We start from the raw sequence: 18,967 nt of genomic DNA, 5'->3' as shown, positions 1-18,967 counted from the left end.
TCCGCTGGCCACTGCCGCCTGTTGAGCTCGCTGTACCATTCCTTGCTGGTCTGCACAGCGGTCACCAGCAGTCTCCCACTGCTCTGCATTCGGGTTTTGTATTTCGAGGACCACGTCTATATTTTGTGGGTTTCTCGTCGCACCAGGGACATTTGTCCGCGTATACGTAAGGTGCATTTTGTTCAGTATGTGTAGATTTGGGTAAGAGCCTGTCTGCAATTGTCTCCAAGTGACGGTTTCATGTCAGTTGAAAGATTTTTGCTGCGGGGGATATCGCATTCTTCTGCCTTTCTAGTTTTCTAGTATGGCCGAGAATTTATTGGGTGCTGGCGCGAGTTCCGCGGTCTCGTCAGATGCTTGGAAAGTAATGCATCCTCGAGCTATCTTGTCGGCCTCTTGGTTCCATTCCACCCCCGTGTGTTCCGATACCTGCACAGTTTTGTGTGTGGTGGTGTCATTTTCTTCCCCGTGTTTTTTTAGTTCCGTCGTTCGCTGCGAGGAGTATACGGAGCGCATGACGACGTATCCTGCCATTCATGTAATTTCGGCAGAGTGTTTGAAAGTCCGTGAGTATTGTTAGCGATCGCCCGGTTCTATAGCCCTCCGCCACCGCTAGAGCAACGACTACTTCCTCGGACTCTGCAGCTGTGCAGCCTCGCATAGACGCGTTGGCCATTTCGCGTAGAGACGACAGTTCCGCTGCAAACGGCCACTGCAGACGGCCACTGCGATTTTCGTGTCTCCTCCTCTCGAGAACGCGTCTGTATACACGGTCGTGCCTTGAGGAGCGTATGTTTTCTCGACGAATTCGGCCCTCGCTTCTCTTCTGACTCGGTGGAGGTTGGGGTCCATGTTCCTGGGTATTGGCGCTACCTTGAGGGACTTGGGAAGCTCGTCGGGTATAGTTTCCGTCCTCGTCATCCGAGTATCTGTAAGAGCGCTCTTCCAGTCGTTGTCTGCAGCAACCTAAGTTTTTGCGACTCAAGCTGCGCCTCTCGTAGCTCCTCGAAGGTGTTTTGCAATCCCAGGGCCACATTACAGGCCAGGGTCATGTTACCACCAGCCGACCTCTCCTCTTTTTCTTCTCATTGAAATTCTTCAGGGCCATGAGCTTTTCTGTAGACGTGTTACCCGGTAGATTAGTTTTACGACGCGCCCCGCAGTGGAGGGTTCTCGATTAATTTCGAGCATCAGAAATTTTTCGAGGTATACCGAAACTTTGATAGACAGATGTCTTAGCATTTCGACACTATCAAAGTACAGCCGCTACGAGCAACAGCGACCGAACCCGCGACATCCTGCCACGCAGCCGAACATTATAGATATAAAAAAATCGCAGCTGGAGCCATTCATCGAGTGTTAGCTGAAAGACCCATAATACATTAGTGGTGCGAGCGAGTTGTTCTATAAGGTTCAACAAGGAGAAGCTTTGGGCCAGTTGGTCTGACATGTTGGAGAGGAGGAATAACAGCCAACTTGGACGAGGCTGAAGAACGAGAAGAGGACAGGACGAGCGGTAACTAGCAACTGAAGTTTATTGGAAAAAAGACATACGTTGCAGCAAAGGTTGCATCTGCGCATAGCGTACGTAACACCGTTGCATTACGTAACACCGTTACGTAATGTAACGGTGTTACGTACGCTATGCGCAGATGCAACCTTTGCTGTTACGTAATGCAACGGTGTTACGTACGCTATGCGCAGATGCAACCTTTGCTGCAACGTATGTCTTTTTTCCAATAAACTTCAGTTGCTAGTTACCGCTCGTCCTGTTCTCTTCTCGTTCTTCAGTCTCGTCCAAGTTCGCGGTTATTCCTCCTCTCCAACGAGTTGTTCTATTGACCTCAACCTACAGTATGTGGGTCGAAATGCCAAGACGTCCGTCTACCAAAGTTTCGGTATACCTCGAAAAACCCCTGGTGTTCGAAGTTAATCGAGAGCCCTCCACTGCGGCGCACGTCGTCTCCCGCAATGGGTTTTGGTATGTATAATAGTCAATTAATAAATTAGTCAATTAATCAGCTATTGAAAGACGCCCCATATGGTTGCCGGAAAAGTTCGACTAGACTATTTTTAACGCGACGAAAGGCTTTGGCTTGTTCGCACTATTGATTTACTGTTATTACTATATCCCAGCGCGCCAAGGAACGGGGTGCCAGCATCGTGCGCGACATCTGGGAGGAGTCGGACGAGTGCGGGACCGTGCGCTTCGCCACGGTGCAGACGGTGAGTATACTACGTTGTCTTACTAGGCTTTCGAGACTACATACTCCGAGTGCCAGCTTCTTCCCGCTCCTAGAGCGAAAGCTCTACTCTCCGCACGCAGAGCTGAAGGTCAAAACCGCTTGGCAATGACCTTCAACCACGAGGAGGGGTGGAGGTGTGGCTGTGACGTCAGCTCACGTGCCTCGCTCGCCGCCGCACCGCAGCTGCGCTCACTCCTCGCCGCTGCCTCCTCTAAATACTCCTCGGACGAAGTTGAAAACAGACCACCAGCATCTACTGCGCATGCTCAGTTCATGTTAGTGATAGGCACGAGCGACAGATGGCGGCAGCTGTCAAGCACACACTTGTCATTGCGCATGCGCAGTTGGCATCTCGTGGAACCTGATCGCGCCTGCATATCCTGTATAGTGAACTAGAATACTCATATTCTAGTTCACTATAATCTCCTGCGTGCTTTTGTCTTCAGCCAGGGTAGCAGACGAATTTTCGCGTGTTCCCCAGAGGGCGCTACATCTCGTGAAAAAAGGCTGATTATCGACGCAACGGTAAGCGCAGTTGCGATAGAGTTTACGGCCGAGGAAAGAAGGGTCGGCTGTCGTCACACAGGCGTCAACTTTCAATTTGGAGCTCTAACTTGTTAGTCGCCATGAACCGAAGTAGACGTGCCCTCTTGGTGGATAGTTCCAGAATACGCGGACCCCGGTTCACCAACATGGCGGCCTGTGTGACGCCGGTACAAGCCACCTATGCACGTTTACCAAACCGGCTTGTTTTAGACGCCTTTCAGCGTCTATCAGTTTCAGAATTTGTGACACGTTTGCTACATTGGCTCTTATCTTCTTTGGACGTAGTGTGGTGACACGACGCACACTTTTGTGGAGCGTGGCGATTACAACGGCCTCTTCCTGCCTGGATACAGGAAGCACCCGTCCAAGGACCGCAGCTACGAGAAGCTGTGAGTCTGATTGGCTTCTTTTTTGTAATAGTTCGGTCTTTATGCGATTGCATTCCATGTAATGGTTGACGTTCCTTCAGTCCATGAAATGCTTCCTGTAGTAGGACGCAACTTAAAAAAAAAAAGCAGTTGCTAACACTGGGCCATGGTCCGCAGCTTACTATATTACTCCGCTGGCCAGTCACAAGAGTAAATGAAATCGACTTTTTAACGTCCGACTATATTAAACATACAAGGTATCAAAATTGTAGAACTTATAATTTATTTTCTTGTAATTAGCTCTTGTTTAAGTAACAAAACAAGTTTTAACAACGGTCTACTTTTTTGTCGTGTAGGAATTCTGTGTAGCGGTCCTGAATGTGAGCGGAGCTTCACTGCAGACTTAGTTGTATCCGACTATGGAGGACTCTGTGACGTGTACCTGCATTTAGTCATAGGTAACAGCGTTTATTTATAGGTAATAGGTCTTGTCGCAATATCAAATGAAACGGGCACCGACAAATAAACTGACTGCGAATTTTTCTCGAACTTGTAAATGTAAAGATTATAGGAGTAACATTGACCCCATGACGAACCCATTTTTTTTTTTAGGAAGTGGTACCAAAACGGTCATTTAGTATCCGTGCTACCATCTGTGGGCAAACCATAAAAGCGCTTTAGATGAGCCCTACTCGCCTTAAACCGGACACAGAGTGTCAAAAAACACACGACAAGCTGGATTAGTCATGAGCAAGAAATTGCAGTTGCCTTATGACGAGCATGGCTCGTCCAAGTCCGTTAGGGAGTCAAGAAACAAATATAAACCAGAGTGGATCAGCCACCAAACATGAGTTGAGGATATTTTAGCCAAAATTAGGTAAAAATGTGCACGAGCGTCATATTCAACTCGTAGAACTGGCAATCACGGGTAATCGTTAAGACCTTCAGAGGAGACATGAACGCAAAAAAATTGTTACCGGGGATCACTTTGAGCGGCAGGGAATTTTGCTAGAATGACGTGGACAGTTACATAACTGGAGATCTCTGAGAGATGCTATTAAACACGGATATGGTGATGATGATGGTGAAGAAAGTAATGCTATAATAAGTGCTGACCACTGTTGTAATGAAGCGGCATGGCGCCACCGAATAGCACTACTAAAGCTGCGATGAGTGCACTGGCACTATGTTCCAACGCTGCAGAATATAGTGCCAGTATAAAATACGCATAAGGGTGCATGGGATAGCGTGCTTTCAAGTGTGCATGCGCCAAAGACTATTTCATTCCGGGCCCTAACGTGTGCTCGGGTTACTTACCCAATTTCCCGAGTTAGCGTGCGCAACTCTTGCGTACTTTCAAACATCATTTCCAAGGAGGGGGCCGAGTGGGGCTGGTTGGTTCGTGTTGAATGGTACGACGAAACAGCGCTGACGGACGGGACGGAAGAAGACGGGACAGACTCATGAGTTGTGTATGTCTCTTCTTCTGAACTGAATTCGTCGTTGTTATTGGCGTGTGGCGTTTTATGTGCATTCACTAACCATAAATTGGCACTGGGCTATCGCTTCGTCTCATCTCGCTTGTTAAGAATACATAAGGGCAGTAAATTCACTTTATTTTTTTTAATGACGATGCTGCCGCTTGTAGTCCTGAGAGGAGCGTCGATTTGTTGACAAAAAGAGTTCCCGCTCTAACAACCGGATGGAGCCACTCGGCTAATCTCATCTTTGCGTGCCCGTTTGCATATGCTGAACTAAAAATATGAACTTAGGAGGGTAGATGTGTAGGCCAGTTGGTGAGACATGAAGGAGCTAAACACCGCAGCAGACACGGGACAGAGAAAGAAGACGACACAGGGCGGTGTGTCGTCTTCTTCCTTCCTTCCTTCCTTCCTTCCTTCCTTCCTTCCTTCCTTCCTTCCTTCCTTCCTTCCTTCCTTCCTTCCTTCCTTCCTTCCTTCCTTCCTTCCTTCCTTCCTTCCTTCCTTCCTTCATTCATTCAAATACGAATGTGACAAACGGCGTAACATCCTGCAAAATACTTCCGTTTAACATAAGTAAGCGTGTATACGCCTATGGTACGTAGACGGCGTCGATTTAGGCTCTTTTCTGATTACATCTGTGTACGGTGCGAGCAGACGACGAGTCACGGAGGAATACGTTTAACGCGCTCTCCTGATTGGCTGAGGGCGTCTTTACCTTCCATAGCGCTGCAGGGAACTTATGAAGTGGAGTATAGACGACACGCTCGCATCAGGTCACGGAGATATAGCCATGGCGATATATGGCTCGCTATCTGACTTGACTTGGCTGTTTTTCTCTTTTCTCTTTCTTTCTCTCAATCCTTTTCCTTCCTTCCTTCCTTCCTTCCTTCCTTCCTTCCTTCCTTCCTTCCTTCCTTCCTTCCTTCCTTCCTTCCTTCCTTCCTTCCTTCCTTCCTCTCTTCTTTCCTTCCTTCTTTCCTCTCAATCCTTTTCCTTCCGCCGCCGCGGTGGCTCAGTGGCTATGGTGCTCGGCTGCTGGCCCGAAAGACGCGGGTTCGATCCCGGCCGCGGCGGTTGAATTTCTTTGGAGGAGAAATTCGAGGCCCGTGTACTGTGCGGTGTCAGTGCACGTTAAAGAACCCCAGGTGGTCGAAATTTCCGGAGCCCTCCACTACGGCGTCTCTCATAGCCTCAGTCGCTTTGGGACGTTAAACCCCATAAACCAAACCAAACCTTTTCCTTCCTTCCTTCCTTCCTTCCTTCCTTCCTTCCTTCCTTCCTTCCTTCCTTCCTTCCTTCCTTCCTTCCTTCCTTCCTTCCTTCCTTCCTTCCTTCCTTCCTTCCTTCCTTCTTTCCTTCCTTCCTTCCTTCCTTCCTTCCTTCCTTCCTACCTTCCTTGCATCGTCGTCAGCGTCGTTGGCCTTCAGCGGACAATCCGCGAAAAATTCCCAGAGCAGCAACCTTGTGACGTCATCACAACCTGCCCAAGATTGTGAGCAAACTGCGCACTATGACAGGTCAATCAATCAATCAATCAATACTTTATTCAACATCATCAGGATGTTGGGTGCGCCGGCAAAAAGCCAGTGATGAGGCTTGACGAGGCCGACGCACCCGACAGAGGCAGTTTGGTAGTGGCACACATAAAGAACAGAAAAAACAAGTTGATACAAAGAAGAGCATGGATCAGCATTCGAACATTGAGGGCATGAGGTAGTTGATACAAACCAAGTTGATACAAAGAAGAATTAACATTCGAACATTGAGGGCATGAGGTAGTACAGTTATCAATCAGTTGTTCGTCAACTCCGATCACTCCGATTCATCATTTGATAAATGTGGGAGAGTGAAGCACAACATTTGACAGCCATAATTTGTGCGCGTCCTAGGTAACAACCATTTCAAGCTTGTTCTAGTTGAATACGTAGAATGTTTACACTGGAATCTTGACAGCTGTAACAGTGTAACAGGTGGCAGTTAAATCAGTTATTGGTCTTGATAACTTACTCGGGGGTCCCACAAGCCCCACCGGCGGCAGCACCTGTCATCGCAGGGCAGTGGCGCATCGCTTATTAACCGCTGCACCACTGCGCCAGCCAGGAGGGGTACGAAGACCACCAGGGATCTATGAATGTAAAGCAGAGAGTGACCAACTCCGGGCATATGGGCATTAACCCATTATAATGCTATCGCGCTATATCCTTAAGGCACAGCTTAAGCGTCCCTATTTGTTGTTTCCTTTTCCTTTTTTAAGCCAACAGTGACGATCAACCTATGGGTTCCGCGATGCGTTCACGACGGACCGTTCGCCCGCGGCCCGCGCACTACGTGTTCATACGTCAGCACTTTGAGAGGCGCTCTGCCGGCCGCGGCCTCTCACGGCCGGCAGCGCGCCTCTAAATGTGCTGACGCATGAACACGTAGTGCGCGGGCCGCGGGCGAACGGTCCGTCGTGTGAATCGGCCTTTAGCGTCGGTTCGAGAATAACGGTGACGCCGGTGTCGAATTGTGTTTCACGATATCTGTTCAGCTCCGAGTGGTCGGGTGTTGATCTCTTCCCCTCGTTTCCGCACAGGGCGAGCGCCAAACTCGACTTCATCGACCACTGCGTCCTGAACCAGCCTGACCTGGAGATGGTGCCCGCCGCTCAGTGGTAAGCACTGGCCGTTCCGCTTGCTCGCATTGTGCATTTCTGGATCGAGATCGCACAGTGCAAGGATATATGTCTAGAGGTGCTTTCATAACAAATAGCAATGTTGTTTCAACTGCTGCAGTGAAGCGGTGGTTCCGGGTTCTAATCCCCGGACGAGGACGAATTTTTCAACTACGAAGTTTCCGAGAAAACTGCATAGCGTTCCTTTGTAGCCGTATGGCTGCTCTTGGGTTAATGTCAATGAGTAATTACTCACTTATTACAAATCTACTCCTCCTTGGGGTATTTCCCTAAACATTTGACCAATGACACAGTAGTCACTAAGATTTATTGATCAATTCGCTTTTGCCCTGCCATAAGGTTGCCGTCCCGGTTAGCTCAGTTGGTAGAGCGACTGATCGATGAAGCAGTGGTCCCGGGTTTGAACCCCGGACCAGGACGAATTTTTCTTCAACTACTAAGTTTGCGAGAAAGCTTTAGAGCTTTCTTTTGTGGCCATATGGCTACGCTTGAGCGGGTCATCTTCATCTTCATCAGCCTGACTACTCCCACTGCAGTGCAAAGGTCTCTCCCATGTATCTCCAATTAACCCTAGGCTTTGCCAGTTGCGGCCACCCTATCCCCACAAACTTCTTAATCCCATCCGCCCGCTTAACTTTCGGCCGCCCCCTGCTACGTTTGCCTACTCTTGGAATCCACTCCGTCACCCTTAAGGACCACCATTTATCTTGCCTTTGCATTAAATTGCTCTGCCCAAGCCCATTTCTTTCTCTTGATTTCGACTAGGGTGTCATTTAACCCGCGTTTGTTTCCTCACCCACTGCGCTCTCTTCCGATCTCTTAACCGTACACCTTCATTTTTCTTTCCATAGCTCGCTGAGTTGTCCTTAACCTTGGGCGGGTGCCAGTGAGTAATTACTCCCTTATTACAAATCTACTACACCGTGGGGGATTCCCCTAAACATCTGACCCCACATTCATACTTGCTGTCGGCCAAATGGTTCGACACCACCTTGGAGACGTTCTTTGGGAGCTGCTGCGGAACTCGAAAGATGCCGGCAATGGCTTACGACGGGAGCGCGTGGCGGCCGCACCCCGCGAAGCGCTGCCGCACCCGAGATGCCGCACCCTGCACTCTAATATCATGAATTGCAGGTAAAGAGTGAAGTGCACCAACGTCACAAAGGCCGCCATTTGATGGCGCACGAAGCTCGGCGAAAGGTTGGAGCCATATCTAAATGGCTTATCGCCACCTGTTCCGGCTTGCACTGATGAAGATGCGCTCAGCACCACAAAATGGTACCCATGGCGTCACGTGAATGCCTCGTGTATATTATTTCTGCGGCAAGCTGCTTCGTAATAGCCATATGCCTAAATCAATCCTTGCTCGCCGCTCGGCGTTATCGCCTATCGCCGCGCCCTCTTTGCGGCGGTCACTCTTTTGTTACGGAAGCAACGCTACGCTAGGTGTGAGCGATTTCGCGGAGCCCTGGAGAGCCCCAACTGCGCATGCGCGAGTGACGTCACATGGCGCGGCATCTCTCTCTCTCGTGACCCAACGTACGTGTGCGGATAAGCACGATTCATGCGTCCACTGATGCAGGGAGCCATTATGCGCATTTCTTTTCCTTAAAATGATCGGAGTGTAAAACGTGGTCAACGCCAACGCCACTGAACACAACGAACGCCGACGGCCTATCCAATGCAAGCAGCCCACGTGTCACTACCGCCACGTGGTTAAGGTACGAGTGAGGTGTCCACTGTTCCAAGAGGGCAGTTATGCGTCTTTCCTTTGCGTTGGGTCAGTGGACGCCTGAATCGCGCTTATATATACGTGGGGCGATGAGCGAGGGAGTTGTGGGCTGCAGGAATTGACAACGTTTGCCGCCAGAAACGCGGCGCAGAAGCGATAGGCCGTCGGCGTTCATTATGTTATTGGTGTTGGTGTTGACAACGCGATTGCCGCGCTTCCGCAATTCTACTCGGGATGGCCATTGGTCAAACAACAGCCAATTTTTTATGCGAAGCATATTACTAGAGCTACACTACAGCCCGTCGAGCGCGGCGGTGGAGCTACCATTGACCTTTAGCGTGACCACGTGACACCACGTGACAACATGACGTCACAGCAGAGGAGAGATGGGCTGCCGGCTCGCGCGGTCGGCCGCGGCGGTGGAGGCTCCACATCAGAGGCGCGGCGGCTGACCACGTGACAACATGACGTCACAGCAGAGGAGAGATGGGCTGCCGGCTCGCGCGGTCGGCCGCGGCGGTGGAGGCTCCACATCAGAGGCGCTGCAGCTGACCACGTGACGCTACAGCAGCGGTATAAAGCTGAGCTTTCCTCGCTCTCCGGGCACTTACGAGGCGGCCAGGTGTTGGGATGCCGCCTAGAAGCAGGGCTGATTTGAACGAGAAGCGAAAGCTTCAGCGTGCCACAGAGACCAATGAAGAGCGGGATGAACGTCTGGCTAAGCGGCGTGCTCAATATGCGGCTCGGCGACAACGAACCCTCCTCGTACGTCGAGGGGAAATATTGCTACAACCGCCGGTACTACAGCTGCTGCTGCTGCTGGGGGTACATCAATACAGTCTATAGGAAATGGTGGCGGTGGTGGAATAACTAAGGGTGTTTCCAATGTACTTTCCATGGGTGCCAAGAATACTGTTGTAGCCGGTGCTGGGGCAGCGGTTGTACACTCTGCATTGAATTCACCGATAATCCCGTATATAGCTGCCACGGCAATCCTTGCTACACTTCTAGTGGTTGTATTAAAATGACCAAGTATTCAACCAAGGAAAGCCATGTATTACCAAGCCTAGCCATCAATATGCTTCGCATCTGACTAGGCTTAACCTTAGCTAAGCCTCAGCCATTTTTTTCCCTCCCTTCTTTAGTTGCTTATAAAATCTCAAGCTGGGAATGTCTGTATCTGTCCTCGCTTCGGCGAGCGCGGCTTCGGCCGCATATCTGTTTTTTGAGCGGCGTCCGCTCCGGCGGACGCAGTTGTTGCTGCGACGCGCGTCCTTCCTTTACTTCTTTTCTCTGATCTCTTAACTCTCCTCTATCTGCACGTGGCAGCGGTGGTGGCTTGGCTACGAGCCAGTAGGCAGGCCCGTGCAATTTCGTTTTCATCCTTCTCTCAATCACAATAACAACAACGAACCACGTTCTTATGGCGCAGCCGCTTCTCTCGGTCGTGTCTGGCCGGGCTCCTGTTTGTTACAAGTTGTGTCTTGTCAGTACTCATACTTGGGGGAGATCTAGACTAACGAAAAGGCATAAATAAATTTGAGGACAGCGCAGCGAGCTTTGGAAAGGAAAACTTTAGCGATAATGTTAAAGGAGGGGGGGGGGAGGGATACTAAATGAAGATAACTGATGGTCCATGAGGATAACAGAGGTGACTCCAAGGGACGGCTTAAGTAGCAGAGAGCGAGGTTTAGTTAGGGTGGGTTAGTTTAGGAAGTAGTCTGGGCTGATAGTGTGGCTCTCAGCTGGCGCAAGACGGTGGACGTAGTTGGACGGTAGAACGAGAATCGAGACAGTTGCCGCGCCTTGCCTTTCTTCGTAACCTCCTCCCTTTGTGCAGGTACGAGCGCAGCCTGATGTTCCACCGCTTCTGGTCGGTGGACGACAAGCAGATCCACACCAAGTACTCGGCCCTGCGCTCCATCGTGGTCACCAACTACGAGGAGACCATCAAGATGCCCATCAACGAGCCCGCCAACGGACTGCGCCGCTCGCAGATACAGGTATGCGCGGACACACGCCAGCAGGAACCACGCGGGAATTGTATAGCGTGCTGAGGGCGCTTTATCATTCATTCATTCATTCATTCATTCATTCATTCATTCATTCATTCATTCATTCATTCATTCATTCATTCATTCATTCATTCATTCGCACTATTAATTGGAGCCCACCCTGAGTCGTCATGTAACTGAAGCCCGCTGTACCTAGCTGTAGTCCTTCCTTGCCCTGGCTTCCATTGACTCGGCACCCAAGTGGATCGAGCCAATCCAAGCCAAGCAAGACCAAGAACCAAGCCAAGAGAGCGAGAGAAAAGATGAGTGAAAGAAGAGGAAAAGAGGGAACATGGAGGGAACTGTCGTGGAGAGATAAATGGGCATGATGGCTCTCGCCGAATGTTAACGTACTTTAGCCAGTCATTTTTTTTATTATTTCATCCACCCAACTTACGCTCTGCCGCTCCCTGCTGTGTAAGAGTATTTCAAAAGTCCCCAGGCCACAGGGTCTGCTTTTGAGCAGTATGTTCGGGCAGTTACGACACACGCGAAGCTCAAAATATCTGTAGAGGATAAAAGAAATATCATTATAACTTCTGACAAACTAAGTAGCTTTATCGGCATCTAAAGTGCCAGGATATATCAAAGAAGAGCAGACCCTGTGGCCTGGAAACTTTTGACCAACCCTATACGTTTTCCTTACCTTAAGGTTCACTCCGTTACCCTAACTGGTTTTAAGTTATCTATTCTCCGCATTGAATCTCCACTAAGTCCATTTCGTTCTCGATTTTAAACGGGGTCAAAATCGGCAGCATTCAGCGCAGCCTTAACAAATTTGGCTACCCTACCTGTATCATACAGCTACTAACGAAGTGACGGGGGCCACATCTTAAGGCACACCAAATCTCGCAGTGCTTCTATGAACGCTCGAAGGACGTGTGCGGATCACTGTGAATCGCGGAGTTTATCACTGGAAATCCACGTCGTGAACGTCGGTTGCTAAGGCGCAAACGTCCGCGTCCTCTCATCCATCGAAACAATGAGTTGGGCTGGGTTCCCCCGCTTGCCTGGCGCATACTAGAATATAGCTGCCGATGCGAAGATCCAACTCCACGTAACCTGATTTGGGCCCCCGGTCACCAGGGACTCCAAGGAAACGATCAGGCCGATCAGGCCGCCCGCGCACTCTCTCCCCGGGTTATCTCCCTGTCCTTGGAAGCCTACTCCCAATCAGACAATCTGGCCCTTACATTCAAACACATCACCGATTACTACAAGGAGGAGCACCGGCGCTACCCGGCCCCTTGTAAGGGACTGAATCGCGCTGACGAGCGCCTCCTCATCAAAATTCTCACTAACACTGTACTGTGCCCGGCGGTGCTTAAACATTTCAACACATCCTTTGATGGCACGTGCCGGTTCTGTGGGGAGGTGGCTGACACCTTCCACATGGTTTGGGCGTGTCAATTAAACCCATCTATCCCCCCCAACCCCAACCCCACCATTGAGGACTGGGAGGCGGCCCTGCTCGGCTGTCAGGACCTAAAGACCCAAAAGGCCTTGGTTCACCGGACGCGGGCGGCGTTGCTTGCCAATGGGGCCCCGGAATAGGGGCTCTAGTATTGTTAGGGGAAATGGCCAATAGGGCCTACCCCAATCACCTCTCTGTAAAAATTTATTGCACGATAAATGTTTTTCATCACCACCCTCTCATCCATAGAACCACCCTTAGATGTACACGGACTTCGTGTACCACGTCCAGCGAATACTTTCCTTCGTTGATCCTACCCTTACAAAAATTTTCTTGGACAGTCTATAGACTGTCCATAGACTTCTGTCTATAAAGTCTGTCTACTTTCTATAGACAAATCCTAGAGAACCGTCCATGGGCAATACAAATGCTATAGATAGTTTATGGACAATCTACAGATTTATGGCCATACACTTTTAGTAGACTTTTGTCTTAGACAGTCTATAGACTATGAATAGACAAAAAGAAATATCTAGGAAGGCAATAGAGTCTACAAGAAGTCTAAGACTGTCTATAGACCATTTTTATAAGGGTAGAGGCAACCGAACACCCAGAAGATTGCGTCCAGATTATGCCCAATGGCTGTTCGTGATGGTCCAATGGATTGTCATTACAAACAACCGTTGGGCATAATCGGGACGCATGATTGTCATCTGGGCTCTATATGTAAATATGTGGCGGCATATGTAAATCGCAGCATGTACAGTGACACATTTCGACAAGTTCAACCACCCTGTAAAGTGTCGCTGGCTTTGAACATGGAATGAGGCTGAAATGGTTTCACTCGCTATATGGTTACATCTTCCGTGCCGTTACCTCGCAGGAATACGTCGACTACTACGGAGGCGCCGGCGTGCAGCACATTGCCCTGAACACGAGCGACATCATCAGCTCGGTGAGTGGGCGTAGCCATATAGGAGGCAGAAGAACCTATATATGGCTATATCAGCGTTCGGGTGTAATTTTCTGTCGTGTCCGGTCGCTGTGTTCAATGCAGCGAAAGACGCACACGGTACTTTAAGACTTTGTTTATTTAAAGCTGATGAGGGTGCGACCAGCGTCGACCGAGGCAGGAGCCGAACTGGCCGCCCGAAGAAAGGAGGGAGCGGAAAAGCGTCCACGGCAGGGAGTGGCTTCCCAGAACAGGAGGAGGGTGCGGGGGCGCACCGTGGGGGGGCATCCGGCGACAGCGTGCGACGAGGGGCAAGCGGTCGTTAGGAGGAGGATGCGAGTGGTCGTTAGGAGGAGGATTGAGTGGTCGTTAGGAGGAGGATGCGAACTGTCGTTAGGAGGAGGACGCGGGGGCGCACACACACAAAAGCAATAAGGGGACACAACACTTCCTTCCCCCTTAGAAAGTTGCCTGGTATCGTGCAGGGGGTCGGCGCTCACGCGTGGAGGCGCGCTGGCTTTGTGCGCTCGGGGGAGAAACACTTGTAGGCTGGCTGTTGTTCGCTGTGTCTCCTGGGTCTGTCCTGGGCGAAGTCTCTTCTTCCGGGAAGAGGTGCCAGGCTATGTGGGAAAATGGTGCACGTGTTCTCTCCGCTGGCGGACAGCTCTCAGACGGCGTCGTAAATCTACGCAGCTGGTTGAGATGTCGGCGTGCTACTGTGCCATGTATGTTGACGAGCCAAGAGCGCAGGCCTATGCGTCTGACAATTGTAGCTTCCTCCCAGCGTGGCTTTTTCAGAAACTGTCGGGCGAGGACGCGCTGCCCCTCATTAAGCGTGCCGCAGCGCGGAATTGCTTTTTCTTCCCGGAACGTCTCTGCCTTTGGCTCGGGGAGGATGGCTGTGAGCTGGGTTCGCATTTCACGCTCGAACATCATTTTCGAGGGGGTCTCGCCTGTTGTGCTCTGAACCGTCGTGTGCTGCTTGAAGAGAAAGCGCGCAAGGCGGCGCTGCAGCGAGCCTGTCTGATCTCTTTCAAGGGCGCGTTTTAGCTCGGCTACGTAGCGCTCGGCTTGTCCGTTTGTCGCTGGGTGGTAGGGGGCCGATGTAACTGATGAGATCCCGTTGTCGCGATAAAACTTGAGGATCTCCGCAGACACAAACGGTGTTCCGTTGTCCGACACTACCTTGCGCGGCAGGCCGAACGTTGCAAATAGTGATCGGAGGTTGTCAATGACTGCTGCCGAAGTCGTCTGTCCCATTTGCCTTATCTCAAGCCACTTTGTGTAGGCATCTACGACCACAAGGAAAGTGCAGCCCTCAATTGGTCCTGCAAAATCAATGTGCAGTGTGTGCCATGGTGTGTCTGGCTTTTCCCATTCTGGGACAGGAGCTTTCGGCGGGGCGCTCCGGCTGCTCTGGCAAGGCTTGCATTCTCGCACCACTGTTTCGATGTCGTTGTCAATGCCAGGCCACCACATGTAGCTTCTGGCACACTTTTTCATTGCAACGATGCCCCGATGTCCGGCGTGGATGAGAGACATAGCTTGTGCGCGTAGTTCTCTCGGCATCACAACTCGGGATCCAAATATGATGCAGCCGCGATGGGTGCTCAACTCTGTAGCTCGCCTGCGGTAAGCGTCGAAGTTGTCCCCTTTGAGTTTATGCACGTTGCCTTGTTGAACAGCTGTGTAAACTAGCCGGAGAGCTGCGCACTTCTGCGTAGATGCTGCAACTGTGCCTGCTGTAAGCGGAGGTTCTGGCAGTGCTTCGAACATCAGAACGTCTCCTGGTGGAAATGGTTCGTCAACAGTTGCGTCTAGTGGCAGACGGCTTAGCGCATCGGCGTTTTGATGTTTACCAACCATGTTCTGGCTCGGCGTCTGGTGTATGCCGCATATCATCACGCCTAGTGGAGAAAACCAGTTTCTCCCTAGAAGGCTTGATCCTGTGCCCTTCACAACAAGCAGAGGTAGCGTATGGGTCTGGCCGTTGTAGTTAACCTGCACGTTGGCAGAGCCCAATAGTGGCAGATTCTGTCCTGACCACGTTCGCAGGTGCGTGTCGTCTTGTTGCAGGGCGGGTGCGTCAGATGGCCATGAAGTTCGGAACGTGTCCTCACTGATCAGAGTACAGGCTGCGCCGGAGTCCACCTCGAACTTAATCAGCTGGTGATGTACGCTTACTTCTGTAAAAATCTTCGGTCGCGTGCCGAGATTCATGGTGTTCAGGTCGTACAACACAGATGGTGTTGCTGATGTTGTTCCATGGCGATCAGATAGCGGCGTATTCTCTGAGGCGTTGACGCTGTGATTAGGCTGGGAAGGTGACTTTATCTTGGCAAGTCTCCGTTTCGTAATGCATGCTCTTTCGATATGCCCTCGCTTGTGGCAAAAATTACACGTGGCTGACTGGAATCGACATCCCTGGGGGTTGTGTTGGTCGTCACACCGCCAGCAGCGTTGTGCCTTTTTGACCGATTTTACAACAACAGAAGGCTTGCGCACCTGGTTGCTTGTCTGGTGTACCGGCTCGGTGTTCCGGCGAATCCCTCTCTGCTGGTGACCGGCGCTCTCCGCTCGAACGGCGATGTCGTAAGCTTTGCTGAATGTGAGGTCCTTCTCAGCGAACAGGCGCTGCTGCAGTGACTCGTCACTCAGTCCGCACACAAATCTGTCGCGTAACATCACGTCCAAGGGAAGCATGGTGGTGTTAGCAGAAGAAGCTGCGTCTCCCTCCTGCCCGGTAGCTGTTGTCGACAGCGTTCCAAAATTGCAGTCGGCAGCGAGCTTCTTGAGCGCGGCTACGTAGGCGCTCACAGTTTCTCCTCCCAGTTGATTTCGTCGTTGGAAGCGAGCCCGGCTGTAGACCTCGGATGGCCTTGGGTCGTAGTGCTTTTGCAGTGCTGATACGATGTCGTCGTAAGACACTGCCGCTGGTGTGCTTGGCTGAATAAGGGCGCAGACAGTATCGTAGGTCTGCTCCCCGCACAGCGTCAGCAGGTTGGCCCTCTTCAAGGCTGGGTCTGTGATGTTGTTAGCTTCAAAGTAGAACTGAAGGCGTCCAACCCACGATGACCACGATGAGCCGTTGAACTCTGGTATCTGATTGGGAAACCCTCGCGTAGCCATGGCTTGTCAATAGCGTTGCGTAGCGCGGGTCGAATCCACTTTCTCGTCGCCACTGTCGTGTCCGGTCGCTGTGTTCAATGCAGCGAAAGACGCACACGGTACTTTAAGACTTTGTTTATTTAAAGCTGATGAGGGTGCGACCAGCGTCGACCGAGGCAGGAGCCGAACTGGCCGCCCGAAGAAAGGAGGGAGCGGAAAAGCGTCCACGGCAGGGAGTGGCTTCCCAGAACAGGAGGAGGGTGCGGGGGCGCACCGTGGGGGGGCATCCGGCGACAGCTTGCGACGAGGGGCAAGCGGTCGTTAGGAGGAGGATGCGAGTGGTCGTTAGGAGGAGGATTGAGTGGTCGTTAGGAGGAGGATGCGAACTGTCGTTAGGAGGAGGACGCGGGGGCGCACACACACAAAAGCAATAAGGGGACACAACATTTTCTAACCTACACTCCAAGCATAAAGGAGTAAAAAGGGTGTAAGTTGTCCTCTACACTCTAAACGCAAATACACCGATTTGGGAGTAATTTTTACTCCTTTCAGTTTAGAGTGTAGAGAACACCGTTTTACAAAAGGGTGTGCCTAGAGGTCAGCTTACACCCTTTTACAAAAGGTTGTTCGCAAGAGGACAGCTTACTCCCTGTTTACTCCCACGTAGGCGTATTTCTATTTATAGTGTAGGCGCCAGCGTCCGTGGTCTTGATGACATTCATAGCAGCAGCGCGAACAAGTTGGCCCACCACGATAACCAAGTGGCTAATCATCGCTAATCTATCAGATCTATTTCTTAATGAACCTTTGCGATCTATAGCTATTGTGGACTAAGAGACAAGCAATAGTGGAGTGTTAAGATTAGTTACAACCACAGAGTGTTCCTTAACTTTAATCGATATCTCAGCTTAGGAGAGTTTTCATTTATCGCCTACACCGAAACGCGATCAATGCGATCAATCCGCAGACCCGTGTTAACCTGCTGCACGGCATAAATACTACGCCACCGAGGCGAGGAATTTCACACTAAATGGTCAGAAACTTGGCACTTTCTTGGCCGCCTTGAGAACAAAGCTAATTTAATTGATGCAGCTATCTCGGAAGATCACCAATTCCGAAGAAAAGAGCATTGCCATGTGTAACTGGTCTGTCGAGGATATTGGGAAAAAATGTTACGATGTTACGCCGCCGCGGTGGCTCAGTGGCTATGGTGCTCGGCAGCTGACCCGAAAGACGCGGGTTCGATCCCGGCCGCGGCGGTTGAATTTCTTTGGGGGAGAAATTCTAGAGGCCCGTGCACTGTGCGATGTCAGTGCACGTTAAAGAACCCCAGGTGGTCGAAATTTCCGGAGCCCTCCACTACGGCGTCTCTCATAGCCTTAGTCGCTTTGGGACGTTAAACCTTATAAACTAAACTATTGGGAAAAAAGTTTCTCCGTAAGTAAGAAACTCCTGTTTCGTAGCGACAGCAGCTCTTTTTTTTCGTATTTTTGCACCATTTTTTAACTCGGCCCTCTCGTAATGACGGGGTGCAGGTTGATTGAGCTCATTATTTCGGACTCTTAGAAAAAAGGTAGTAGTACTTATTAACTTTGGGGTAGTAACTGGTTGTCACATATGTTACTACCCTGTTAGTAACTGCAGTTAGTAACGGGGAGGTTAGTAACAGTTACTACCCCATTCAGTTAGTAACGGCTGCTACCTGCAGTTAGTAACGGGAAGCTAGTAGTATTTACTAAGAAAATGAATAGAAACTCCCATATGCTGCAAGGTTCTTCGTACGTGTGCTGGCGTGGCTTGTCAAATTTGAGCGTACCCGAAAAATAAAAAAGCTTCACAGTCAATTTGACTAATTCCGGAATCCAGACAGAGCTATCAGAGCGTGCTGGCAGTAAATCACTCACTTAGGTTTAAGCTTACCGCGCGTTGTTACATGTAGAAATTATGCGAGATTATGACATCAACAACCTTAGCACAAATCAGGAAGAGTGCACTCATGCACTCGCGCACTGCGCGTGCACATGTAGAGAAATCTTTCTCAGGGTTATATACTCCGTAAATCAGGCTCGCATTTACGGGCTAGTTACTCGTACCGATTGAGCTAAGATACCAGCTTTAATTTTGAAGTTGATATTGTAGAAACAGCTTAATCTACCTAACCGCATGCCCCTGCAGAAATGTTTAATTACAAAACCAATTTATTGGCATGACAGTCTGCGTCAGTTACATTCTTTGGCTTTATTTTGACTTTATTTTGGGGTAAAAGGAACGGTTACTAACTAGGTAGTAACTGGCGACCAGAGTTAGTAAAAAGGTAGCAAGGGCTGCTTTTACTAACCATACTTTGAAGAGGGTAGCAAGTAGTCAGCAAAAAGTAGTAAAACGAAGT

The 18,967-nt window shown here is 50.4% G+C and overlaps 1 protein-coding gene across 1 annotated transcript in view; it reads left to right on the top strand.

Moving 5' to 3' along the window:
* Hpd (4-hydroxyphenylpyruvate dioxygenase) overlaps window positions 1–18,967 on the top strand; it is a 46,792-nt gene that overhangs the window by 23,129 nt on the left and 4,696 nt on the right. Inside the window, exons 6-10 of the mRNA XM_089540970.1 lie at window positions 2,137–2,226; window positions 3,078–3,181; window positions 7,220–7,297; window positions 10,891–11,053; window positions 13,402–13,473. Of these exons, the coding sequence (XP_089397096.1) occupies window positions 2,137–2,226; window positions 3,078–3,181; window positions 7,220–7,297; window positions 10,891–11,053; window positions 13,402–13,473 (507 nt within the window). The remainder of the gene's footprint in view (window positions 1–2,136; window positions 2,227–3,077; window positions 3,182–7,219; window positions 7,298–10,890; window positions 11,054–13,401; window positions 13,474–18,967) is intronic.

Source organism: Amblyomma mixtum, chromosome 4 (assembly GCF_055824585.1).
Source record: "Amblyomma mixtum isolate Tamu chromosome 4, ASM5582458v1, whole genome shotgun sequence".
Taxonomy (NCBI): Eukaryota; Metazoa; Arthropoda; class Arachnida; order Ixodida; family Ixodidae; genus Amblyomma; species Amblyomma mixtum.
This window is presented reverse-complemented; position numbering and strand designations above follow the sequence as displayed.